Source organism: Bactrocera latifrons, unplaced genomic scaffold, assembly GCF_001853355.1.
Source record: "Bactrocera latifrons isolate USDA-ARS-PBARC rearing strain unplaced genomic scaffold, ASM185335v1 scaffold_18, whole genome shotgun sequence".
Lineage (NCBI taxonomy): Eukaryota > Metazoa > Arthropoda > Insecta > Diptera > Tephritidae > Bactrocera > Bactrocera latifrons.
The window spans coordinates 125992-138905 of NW_017535296.1; the positions used below are offsets into that span (position 1 = coordinate 125992).

The following is a 12914-nucleotide window of genomic DNA, read 5'->3' on the forward strand; positions in this document are numbered from 1 at the left end:
AACGTAGCCGCTGTCTTTTAATTCGCTGAACTATGTCAATGTCGTCGTATATCTCGTACAGCTCATCGTTCCATCGAATGCGATATTCGCCGTGGCCGACGCGCAAAGGACCATAAATCATCCACAGAACCTTGCTCTCGAAAACTCGTAACGTCGACGGGAATAATGAGTGACATATAGAGTTAGGTATTTGCTCGTCAAGAGAGAACTTTATTTCACAACTGTCTACGCAATTCGAAGTAGCAACTGCTAGCAAGAGATAATCTGTGTGGGATTTCAAACGCTGATATTGTTGTTGATGTGAAAACTAGTTCCAAGATCCAAGAATTAGTTGAATAAGTCATACGATACGGAGTCGCCTTATTTAAACCCTCGTTTGGTATCGAACGACTCGGAGAGGTCCTTCCCGAACCTGGCGGGATTTTTGGTGTTACTCAACGTCAGTTTACACAGCTATATTAGTTTTGCGAGGATACCAAATTCAGAAATTGCGGCATAAAGACAGCTCCTTTTCGTGCTGTCAAAAACAGCTTTAAAAACGACCAGAGTTTGAATAGCTCGGCCGGCAATCCATCGGCTCCTTCCGCTTTGTTTTTCTTCAGACGGGAAATTGTTATTTGAACTTATTCTTGGTAAAGCAATGGAACCTACGCTCTATCGTCATCGATTGGGAAATCAGGTTCACCATTTCCTGCTTATGGTTTCACTGCCATTTAGTAAGCTGGAGAAAAGTTCCCTCCATAACTTCAGTATGCTCTGGGCATCAGTCACTACATCACCTCTAGGTGTCCTAGAAGAGTACGCTCTGGTCGTGAAACCTTCTGTTCGTCGCCGCATCTTTTCGTAGAATTTTCAAGCATTCGTACTCACGCATTTCGGTCTCTCTCTTTTTTGTCTGCAAATGCGTCCCGCTTCCCTCTTCAACTCTCGGTATCTATCCTATCCCACAAGTGTTGTGGTTGATTGTAACGTTGCGAGGTAGGCAGTCTGTTTTTTCTCCACTGTTATTTTGCATGTTCCAAAAACCCTTTTTTCTTCGTGCAGCTGTACGTCTCACAGTTCTCTTATACCGATTGATGAGTGCTCTTCTTCGAGCAGCAGTGCAAGTCGAATAGAAAATCGTTCGGCTGTCTGTAGCAATTGCAGCTTCTCGAGGCCGAACCTTCCTTGTAGAAAAGCTCATTGTGTCCTTCTCCAATGGATTTGTGCCATCCACATGTCCCGCGTCGTACTATAATGAAATTATTTTATATAATGCGATCAATTCATATAAAATCAAGTTAAATATATATGTATATAATCCCAGATATCATTGCGGTAAAGCTACAAGTGTCTTTCAATTAAATACGGTTCGATTGCCATTCGAATATAAAAAGCAACACTAAATATAATAGCAATAATTGAAAATAGCACGTGCTCCTAACTGCATTCACATAATATATACACAAAGGTATGTATATCCACATGAAAGAGACTCAAGTGACAAACGTAAACGTGCAACAAATGATTAGTTGCCATCGCTGTTGACAGCAACAATAAGACAGGCGCATAAAAAAAACTGAAACAAAATAAACAAACGAAAGAGTTTGGCGGCAAACGCATGCAACGAAGAATAAAATAAGAAAACAATTAAAAAAACTACCAACCCGTGTGTTGCAGAGCGCATAAGCGGACGCAGTACGCAGCTAGTCAACTAGTTTGTTGCAACATTAATTAACAGACATAAMTTTACAACAACAACAAGCTAAAGTACACAACTGAGAGCATTCGCTCAGTTTGTTCCAATCGACGGTGCAACAACAATGGGCACACGTGTTCCACCACCTTGCCCCACACCATTACACTGCGATCAGGCTGCTATGGCTGGCCTGCCACAGCTCATCACCGACTTGCAACGTCTGTCCGAGGATCAGGAGAGCGCCGATTTGGTATTCATTTGCGGACGTGAGGAGGAACGTATTTATGCTCATCGCATATTGTTGATGGCACGGTAAGTGGGCGTGTTGCACGTTAACGTTACACAAACACGCATACAAATATGTATATTTGTACACAAATAACTAGGTATGTGTATGCATTTTTATACCCTGAACAGCGGAGCGATTTAGCCACGTCTGTCTGTCTGTCYGTATTCCGCCAATATCGGACTACTATAGCAAAAAAGAGAGTTCCAAAGTAAACAGGACTTTTTGAAACTAGCGCCCCTAGTGGCTATATGCCGAATAGTGCATTAGAATCTGCTATTTTCATCGGTTGTCCAGTGAGAATTTCATTACATTTCATCTATTAGAAGTGAAGTTATTTTGTTTTAAGTGTCAGTTTGTTGGTGTTGTCGGTGCGAAGATGGGCTTCGAACAAAGAGCCGACATTAAATATTGTTTTAAAATTGGTAAAACTTTTACCGAAATGTTTCAATTGAAGAAACAAGGTTTCAATGCCGTTCCCACGACAGTCGGGTCTACGTAATCGGAACGGACTCGGATTTTTATCCGGCCAAGGGCTGTCAACTCGGCAGAATTCTGCCGCTACAATAACAACAACAGCGGTTTCAAAGTTTCGAAACTGGTCGTGAGGACATAAATGACGATCAACATATGGGCCAGTCAAAATTTGTTATAACCGGAAATTTCATCAAAACTGTGCGTGAATTCATCAAAAATCCGCCGAAATCATCATTGAAATTCATGGAAATGGAATTGAACATGTCCAAAACACCGATTATCGCATCTTGACCGAACATTTGCGCTTACGAAAGGTGTGTGCACGATTTGTTCCTCACAAATCGACTGAAGACCAAAAATTGCTTAGAATCCAACATTCTAAGGACGATTATTTGACCAAAAATCACATTTTAACCATTAACCACTCCCCGTATTCACCTGATATGGCACCGTGCGACTTCTTCCTTTTCGGAAAAATGTATTTGCCCATGAAAAGAAAGCGTTATCAGACGTAGAGGCCATTCAAAAGGCTGGCGGCCAACCCAGCCAACAAGCTAAAACACTCGTTCGACATGCTCTTGGACCGTGCAGAAAGCTGTATTGAAGCAGAAGGTGACTATTTTGCTTAAAATAAATAGATTTCGCCGAAAAAACCATTTATTCTGTTTTTTTTAAGTCCTGTTTACTTTGGAACACACCCTGTATATATGTATATCTGGCATACAAACTGAAAATTCAAGATCAATTTCTTGTATGAAAACCTTTTTTTTTAGAGAAAATATCTTCACGAAAGTCAGCAAGGATTATTGCTCAAGGTAAAGGAAACTCCAATTAAACATTGCCCAAATGGAACCACCAATAGTTGTCATACAAACTGAACTTAAGTATTTTTTTTTATTTGAGACGTTATCCTCATGAAATTATTATTGCTCAAGTTAACGATAAATTCTCCTAACAAATTGTTGAGATCGGACTAGTGTAGCATATACGAGTATGTACGAGTATATCTGCCATACAAACTGAAAGATCAAAATCAAGTTCTTGTATGAATAACTTTTTTATTTGTGAAGGGTATTATAGCCTCTTTGCAAGTGTTATAAGTCAAAGCTTTTTCTCGCATCGGCTTCCATTGCAAAATGCTGTAATGTGATCACTTTTGTAAAAAGCCGCACAGTGTTTCTTGCGGCAAGCAGTGTGATTCAGTTACGCAGGCAGCGCGTGTTGCAATTTTTTAATTATTCTTCAATATCCATAGTTGTTGTCATGCATTTATTGTATTCTATTTAATTGTATTTCATTTAAACTTTTGCGGCACATGTTTAATTCATTTATTTTTACGCTTGTTGCAAATTTTAATTGTTGAGCGGCAATTCCTTTATGTATTAATTATATTTAGCAGAGATTGTGTGGCGTCCGTTGTTTGGCTGGAAGCATGGATGGCATTTATGACTTAATTACATTTTTTATAGTTAATTAATTCTTCATATACTTTTTTTCATTTACACTTATCACGCCGCTTTCGTAATGTATTGTATTACTTGCAACATGCAACTTGCAATTCATGTATAAAAAATGCCAACTAATTGCGCATAAATAATAATAACGTTACATTCGCATTAATTAAATTATAGGTTAAATGAAAATATGAATATTTTTGCACATTACAGCTGCAAGAGCTTTAAAACGGCTAAGCGCGGCGAAATCTGTCGCATACCCGGCTGCTCTGTGTCACCAGCAGCGCCCGGTACACCCACGCCTGTGCGACTGCCGCATGTCAATCCGGATGTATTCCGCCAATTCATCGTATATGTCTACACAGCGAAGGTAAATGAAATAAAAAATTAATGATTTCGAGTAAAAGTTACAAACATGTTGCTTAATATGCGAAAAATTTCCAGATTATGCTGCAAGATTCACGTGTTTTCGAGATGATGACACTCGCGCAAGATATGGGCGTGGAAGAATTGCGTGCGGCATGTGAAGATCATGTGATTTCAACATTATCAGTAGACAATGCATGCACATTTCTCACTTCGGTCATGGAAATACACGAAAAAGCAGGTATGACGTAAACATATATTAGCGTAAGAGCTCAGAAGCAAAGGTACTTTTTTATGAACTACACTTATTTACTAGAAGCTTTTGCTGTTTTAGATTTTAGAGTGAATATTTTCTGTTTGTATGCTGCAACGCCATAAAACAATTTAATGTACAATTGAACTGTCATAACTCGAACCAGAAAACTCGAAGTTCTCCGAAACTTGAATTTTTCAGTTGACAATGGAGGCAATGTAAAACAAATTCCTAACGAATTTTATTGCATTACTCGTAGTTTGCTTGGGGATTACGGTGATTCGAGTTGGGGAAGTTCAACTGTATACAATTTATGTTCAACATTGCCATGATTGTGGTTACTGAGGTGTACTGCAGTTAAAGTGTACTTATGTTAGTATTAGTATAAAAACACTTATATATTTTCACTTACCACACACACACGTATAACAAGTGGGGTATGTTGTTAACTGTTGTTGTTGTTTTCATTTACTACAATGCCGCAGTAGTATTAAATTCGCCATTTGTTAGCCCACCAATTGTTGCTGCATGTGCATTGATGTCATAGAGCTTAAAGATTTCCTCAAATTGCGCAGCAATCTTAAATGTACTAAGACGAGCCTTAGATAGACTTATATTCCGCACTTCCGCCCTGCTCTGAGCGCTCAACAGGAAACATTTGCTTGCGCCTAGCCTAGTTGCATTTAACGATATAGCACCTGTACTACATTGTATACAAATAACACTATTTACCATACACTTATCACATTCAAACAAACTAAATAAATTGCAGATTTCATTAGCACAATAATTTTAGCAAACACGAAATATCAACAAATGTTCTGAATAAACTGCACCGGGAAAGTGAAACTAATATTTGCGCTATCGAATAAAGGTTGCCATACTTAGTTCGCATTAACATCCTTTTAGAAATTTCGCACCAAAATAATGATTAAAAAATTCGTAAATAAATATATGTAGCAAAATAATACACAATCTTAAACATAAAAAAAATATTAACTTTATGAAATATTTGTATGAATATTTTTACCTAATATTCGCCATAAATCCACTTCGTGTGGTAACGAAGAAACTGTTGTTGTCTCGACTAGGCACTGCAACCTGTTTGCTTGTTGTTTAACACAATCTTTAGCGCCATCTGTCGACTCTTTATTTACAATTATGATTTCTCAGAGAAGTATGTCAACAATGAAACAGGGTGCCGCTGACAAGAAAGTTAATAAATCCATAGAATATAAGAAATTGATTCCTCTAAATATTAGATATAATAAAAGTATTTAAATGTTAAATATAAAAATATTTGGTACAAAGCTGATAAATAATTGAGAATAGCTTTTACTATTTACAGTCGGGTAGAAAATCGTTTCTATAAATTAACCTAAATATTAAGCTTTATTTTTATAAATATGTGTACATAAATTATAATCAAATGTTACACATATTAATAGTTTTTAACACCAAAATTTCTACAAATAGTATCTAAAAGATGGTTTTACTCATGTGGTAAGTTATACATTAAAACTTACAGCTGTTTTCTCCATGTCTGATTAGCAACTTAATCCTGACCATTCCTTTGGGTACATAATCATTTTTATTCAGAACTGACTACTAATCAGACATTGAGCTAACGGCCATAAATCAGCTAAAATGCAACTGTTTAAGGCGCGATTTCTCCCTTAGTTAATTTAGGCATTACTTTCACCGCTAATTTGACGTTTTGCATGTATCTGTCAAACAATTCATTGGTAAACGACGCCGGCAATCGTTTACGCTTAGAAGTTATATATTTTCCGAAATAGCTCCAAAAAGTATAAAGTTATCAGCTCCAAAATGTCTTTCAAAGGCAATACCAAGGTCCAAAAGGTGATGGTTCAACCCATCAATCTCATCTTTCGTTATCTACAGAATCGTTCGCGCGTACAAGTATGGCTATATGAAAACGTTTCGCTGCGCATCGAGGGACACATTGTTGGTTTCGATGAATATATGAATCTGGTGCTGGATGATGCTGAGGAAGTTTGGGTGAAGACGCGTACACGCAAGAATCTTGGACGCATCATGCTGAAGGGTGATAATATAACATTGATACAGAATGTAAGCCCGTCAAAAGATTAAGCGGCGCAACAAAAGTGAGGTTATGTGCCACAGTAACCGAAAGAGCGCAATTCTGGGGAAAGTGGCGTTCCCAAATGTAGGCGACTAGTGGAACATCTAGACTTTAATATTATGCATAAATTTAAACTAATACCGTAAATTCTTTACTACATTTACTTAAACTGTATGCAAAATGTGTATTTTCTATGATGCACCAATAAGAACTCAGGCTGCACAATGGTGGATAAACGAATGCATGGAACCATTGAACTATAAATAAGTTAGTTTATAAACGATTGTAATTGAATTTAGGTTTGTTCCAATTGCAATGAATGTGAAAAAATAAAAGTGAGTTATGATAAAAGAAAAAAAGTTGTCTTTATTGAAGGTTTTCGAAGTGATTTATGGAAGATTGGATAATATATTAATAATGGAAAGATAAAACCTCATGACATATAAATATGTATTAAACCGCTTATGTATTTACCCTAATCAATTTACAGGAGCAAAATGCGCCGCTTCATTTATGGAACGTTGCATTATCTACATTGGCGAAAATGCCAGTGAGTGTGCTAAGACTAATGCTTTTCTCAACTTAACCAAGGATGCATTAGTAAAACTAATATCTTCTGATTATGTGAGTACTATCGTATAAATTATGTATTTTTTAATAGTAAATATTTGTTTATCTTTAATAAGTTTTGCCTCGAAGAGGAGGATGTTTGGCGTTGCGTGCTCGCCTGGGCTAAGAATCAAGCTGGTGTCACACAACCTACCGCACACTGGACGGAAGAGGAACGTGCTCGCGTTTGCCAGCATCTATCTGGTGTAATGTGTCACGTGCGTTTGTTGCTAATCGATAGTCAAGTATTTGCCGAAGAGGTAGAACCCACCGGTGCTGTACCTATGGAATTGTCGTTGGAACGTTATCGTTATGCAGCTTTACACTCGAATAAGGGAGGTGGTGGTGTCGGCGGTGGACAAATGCTGCCCTCCATACCGGGCATGACCGAAGATGATAAACGTTTACAGCCGCGCTTGACCGTCAACATGTTTCCCGGTTCGCAGTTGTTGCGCAATGATAAATTGCATTTACAAAGTGTGCTAAATGGATGGTAAGCGTAGGCGATATGAGAAATAGGTCTCATATATGATTCTACTAGTGCAACTATCTTCTTATATAGGTATGGTATGCCCAAACAATCTTGGCGTTTGGTATTCCGCGCATCAACACATGGTTATTCTTCAAGCGCTTTTCATCGCTACTGTGATGGCGTAGCACCCTGTTTCATTATTGGCATTGTAAGTGAAATTTAAAATAATGCATTTATATAAAAGTAATGAACTTTTTTCAATGTAGGGTTCACGTGGTGAACTAAGCGGTGGCTACACTGATGTTGCTTGGGCAAAAACGAGTCGTAAAGGCGGTTATATACATTCTGAGCGCGCGTTTCTATTTGCGCTTAATCCCGCTGGCGGTGATCCGCCGGTGAAGTTCGATATCATCAAAAAACCCTATGCCATTTGCTATCACCCAGAGTGAGACACCGAATAGTTTTCCGATAAGACATATTTTATATTTTTTCACTTACTAGTTGCGGTCCAATTTTTGGTGCTGGCGCCGATTTACTTATTGCCAACAATTGCAATACTAATATGGATTCCTATTCGAATTTGCCGCACTCATATGATGGCCCAAATGCCGCCTATTTGACACTCTTTGGTGATTACAATTTTACGGTTGTCGATTATGAAGTTTACACGTTGGTCACAAATACAACAGCTGCTGGTGGTGTAATGGGCGGCGTTAGCACAGGAAATAATGGCAATAATAGCGTTTCGGGCAATAACGCTAGCAACAACAATAATAATAACACATCCTACAGTAATACTGGCAATAACAATAACGCCGGCAATTTGTCGGCAAATGTTGGTGGAGGCAATACTGCAGGTGTGGGAGGCAACAGCAGTGGTGGTGGCGGTGCTGTCAGCGGCGGCTTGCACAAACCAAAATATGAGAGATATTGATTGTTTCGTGTCTACGCAATTTGTTTGGTGTATGTTTTTGTGTACTTATGTACGCTTTTTTTAGTATTTCTTTATTTTTAAGTATGTGTGCCTTAAAATATTTTTGCTAACTTTCATAGTTTCTTTAGCGTATGGTATAATGCGTGATTTTGTATTAGTTAAGTAATTTTGGTCTTTTTAAATATTTGCTATAAAACATTTAATAATGAACTTTTATTCTTTGATACAATTTATTTCATTTAGTTAGTTTAGCTTATTTTCAAAGAAGTTTTGCGCTATCAATTTAAAATTTTTGACAACCTAACCCTTTAAATAGTTGTCAAACGCGATAGCAAATTATTCGTGTGATGTCAGTGTCCAATTTACCTTTAATGCCGATGAAATGGATAATATTTTTGCTATTTATCTTTACTTTTGCAGCCACATGTTTATTCATTAAAAAAATGGGGATCCTTTGTCTTCAAATTATTTTCATGTAGGCTCCTCGGACTTCTAAGATATATATTAATAGACAAGTTTAAACAATATTTGTATTATTTTTGAATATGCTTTGAACTTGTTTTTTATATGCCTTCTTCTACCTACTAAAATGGAAAGACCACTACGATTTCAAACAACAAAAATGCTTCAAAAAATGAAAAAAAAAAGTGGCGGAAGCAAAATTAACAAGATTTATTCTTTTTTATTAATTTAAGTAGCTGACTTTGTAAATCAGTATCTGCTGGAAAAGATCTTTATATATTCATGAACAAATTTTTTTTTGTAGGAGGAAGTATCGAAGTAATTCGTTAAATCTAACCTACTCCGAATTCATGGATAAAGTATTAATTCATAGGAGGGAAGAAGACATTAAAGTCTCTTCTATTGTACGGACCGACTGACACCTAATATACCATATATGTATGTCTTAGTTTTGTCATAATTAGAGCTGACGCTTCGCTGATAGCTTTCCATTTACCCGAGGACTGAGAAATGAGTGCTGTTAAATTTTCCACTGAAAAACTACCGCTATGTGAAGTTAAATATTTTGTTTGCTTTACCCGAAGTATACGCCACATGTTAATTACATATTAATTTGGAGTCCAACATTACTCCCAGATACTTCAGCTGAGACTGAAATAATGTCGCAGTCAAGTTGGGCACTAGAGTAAACAAGTGAATATGGTACAATCTGAAATTATGCACACGTTCCTTTCTCCCCAAGACGCTGCTCATTTGCCGGAATCCGACCATTATATCATATGCATAGCTCCAATACAAATTGAACGATCAAAATCAAGTTGTATGAAAAACTTTTTTGAGATATCTTCAAGATATTTGACATGGATTATATTTTAAGGTCACTGTAAAATTTCGGAAAGTACATATAGTATTATTCAAATTAGGTCACTATAGCATACATCAGTCATACAAACTGACTGATTTAAAACAAGTTCTAACATATTTTAGTTGTGAAGCAACCGAATCGAAGTAAACGCTTTTTCTTGTTTTTAATAGTTTCAAAAACTTATTTAGATTATAATATAATCCGGAATTGTTACAAATTTAATATGTCGCGCTAGCTTATCAGCTGACACAAATTAATTCAACGCAAATGCTTAGAATGAATTGTGTAAATAAACGCAACGTTTTCTATGTGTCAACAACAATGTCGCCGAAAGTTAGCAGCAACATGTGTTGACAGCATCAACAACAAACCGCAACGCTGGAGCCAACAACCAATGGAGACTTGAATGTAGCTCAGTAAAAATGAGAAGAGCCGCCGCTGACAGACATACTAACAATAAAAAATTCCAAAAAACTGTCATGCCACATGCAACTAAGTGCAGGTGTATGTGCATGCATACATTCACCTATATATTTATGCTTCCATTTAGTTGACTTGACTACTACAGCAGCAACTGTTGCTGCCGTGTTGAGACACAAATTCTCCATTTAAAGTTATGCGCAAAGGACACGCGACAACTGCTACACTTGTTTGCTGTAAGTCCTGCTGCTTCGTATTGTTGCAGTGCAGTGGCGCACAAAAGCTAGCGTTCAGCTGCTTTGGTCGTCTGTAGGTGTTGTTTGTTGCCCGGTGATTTGCAACTTACAACTGAATCAGGTGTTAAATATGCGAAACACATAAAAATGCACCGCAACACAAATGGTATGGTAATAATAACAACAACAACAACAGTATGCTGTGTACATTTGTATGCAACAAATGGTTGCATGTTAAGTTAACAGTTACAGCAACGTATTTCTTCAAAAAATGTTTTGCTAGTTGTTCGTCTGTTGGCTGTCTGCCGCACGTTAGTTCTGGTTGTTGTTTGTGGTGTTGGTGACTTGCTTTAGTTGCAGTCGTCGAGCAGCAGGTGACAATTTACAGCTTAATTTAATTTGCTGCGCCTAGCAGCGAGTTGTTGCAGTGCAAAAATATTTTGGTTAATTTGGTTATGCCTCACTGGTTTGTTGACGTGCTGTGCCATCCCGAAGACTTAAGCAACAAACTTGATGAATGTTGAGTGGAACACTTGTGGTTGATGGGATTAATTAAGTGATTGTTTTTGGAGATATTAAAAGTAGAAGTAAAATTTTAAATATAAAAGTAATATTATATCAATGATAAAAATAACATAAATAAACAACAACTAAACATTAAATTGATTTAATTTAAATTTAATACAAAAATTGTGATTTAGGATTAAAAATATAAAATTTAATTTTCAATCCAAGATCCGTAAAAAATTTAAAGTGCAATTGCATTACAAATTTCCGGTTCTTTTAAATTTATAAATTGAAACCACAAAAAAAACATACTTTTCAAACTTTCAATCCATTGGAAGTTGATAATTTTTTTAAAATTAAAATTGGAGCGACAAATGAAAAAAAGTGTTTTTTAAGATAATAGCAGCATTTATTGGATAAAAAATGAAAAAATTTTAAAAATTAAAAAATACGATTACAAAAGGAAAAGAATTAAATTTAAATGTTTGGCTGCCAAGGAATTACCGTAAATACACGCCCCTACAATTAAAGGGCTGAAACCCTGAAGAAAGGAGTTTCAATAAATTTATTAACTAGTTTTAAAAGAAAGTATATTTTATTCGATAGTAAAATAATACTAAGTTAATATAGGAAAACTTAATTCGTTTCTATAAACAAAAATCTGTATTCATTCAATGCATTTGCTGCAAATGATCAATACTTAAAAAGTAAGGAAGGACTAAGTTCGGGTGTCACCGAACATTTGATACTCTCGCATGACAAGTTTGATCAAGATGTCTCATTTTTTACTCAAGTTACAGCTTGCACGGACGGATAGACAGACATCCGGATTTCAACTCTACTCGTCACCCTAATCACTTTGGTAAATGTATGTAACCATATATCTGACGATATATACTATTATTAGCACCTTTATTGCGAGAGTATAAAAATGATGCCCTCTGATTTACATAAAAATATCTGAGAGATTTACCGATATTTTAGGTGAAAAATTAGGTTAGGTTATGCTAGGCACTGAGTTCTTCGTGTTCGATGTCAGGGACCTTGATTTTTCCACAAGGAATACCTCAGCTCAAATACCGTATTTGTGTCAAGTTTTATTCCGCTATCACCATTGGTTCCTAATGTATATATTATACAGAGAAGGCATCAGCTGGAATTCAAAATAGCGTTGTATTGGAAGAAGGCGTGGTTGTGAACCGATTTCACCCATATTTCGTAGATGTCATTAGGGTGTTAAGAAACTATTATGTACCGAATTTCATTGAAATCGGTTGAGTACTTCCTGAGATATAGTTTTAGGTCCATAGGTGGGCGACGCCACGCCCATTTTCAATTTAAACAAAAAAACCTGGGTGCAGCATCCTTCTGCCATTTCTTCCGTAAAATTTAGTGTTTCTGACGTTGTTTGTTAGTCGGTTAACGCACTTTTAGTGATTTTCAATATAACCTTTGTATGGGAGGTGGGCGTGGTTATTATCCGATTTCTTCCATTCTTGAACTGTATATGGAAATGCCTGAAGCAAACGACTCTACGGAGTTTGGTTGACATAGCTATAGTAGTTTCCTAGATATGTACAAAAAACATAGTAGGGGGCGGGGCCACACTCACTTTTCCAAAACAATTACGTCCAAATATGCCCCTCCCTAATGCGATCAGTTGTGCCAAATTTCACTTTAATATATTTATTTATGGCGTAGTTATGACACTATATAGGTTTTCGCCATTTTGTGAGCGTGGCAGTGGGCCGATTTTGCCCATCTTCGAATCTTAAATGGAGACCGCAG

At 36.7% G+C, this 12914-nt stretch overlaps 2 protein-coding genes across 5 annotated transcripts in view; both read left to right on the forward strand.

Annotated features, from left to right (window-relative positions):
• LOC108967227 overlaps positions 1–8776 on the forward strand; it is a 10401-nt gene extending 1625 nt beyond the window's left edge. For all 4 annotated transcript variants that reach the window (XM_018930517.1, XM_018930518.1, XM_018930519.1 and 1 more), the window contains exons 2-9: positions 1307–1990; positions 4109–4265; positions 4340–4502; positions 7112–7245; positions 7308–7723; positions 7793–7910; positions 7969–8147; positions 8204–8776. In XM_018930517.1, the coding sequence (XP_018786062.1) occupies positions 1803–1990; positions 4109–4265; positions 4340–4502; positions 7112–7245; positions 7308–7723; positions 7793–7910; positions 7969–8147; positions 8204–8636 (1788 nt within the window). In that variant the 5' untranslated portion in view covers positions 1307–1802 and the 3' untranslated portion in view covers positions 8637–8776. The remainder of the gene's footprint in view (positions 1–1306; positions 1991–4108; positions 4266–4339; positions 4503–7111; positions 7246–7307; positions 7724–7792; positions 7911–7968; positions 8148–8203) is intronic.
• LOC108967228 (probable small nuclear ribonucleoprotein E) lies at positions 6225–6725 on the forward strand. The gene has a single exon (XM_018930522.1). The coding sequence runs from the start codon at positions 6345–6347 to the stop codon at positions 6627–6629; it is 285 nt and encodes a 94-aa protein (XP_018786067.1). The 5' UTR covers positions 6225–6344; the 3' UTR covers positions 6630–6725.
• Positions 8777–12914: the final 4138 nt, after the last annotated feature.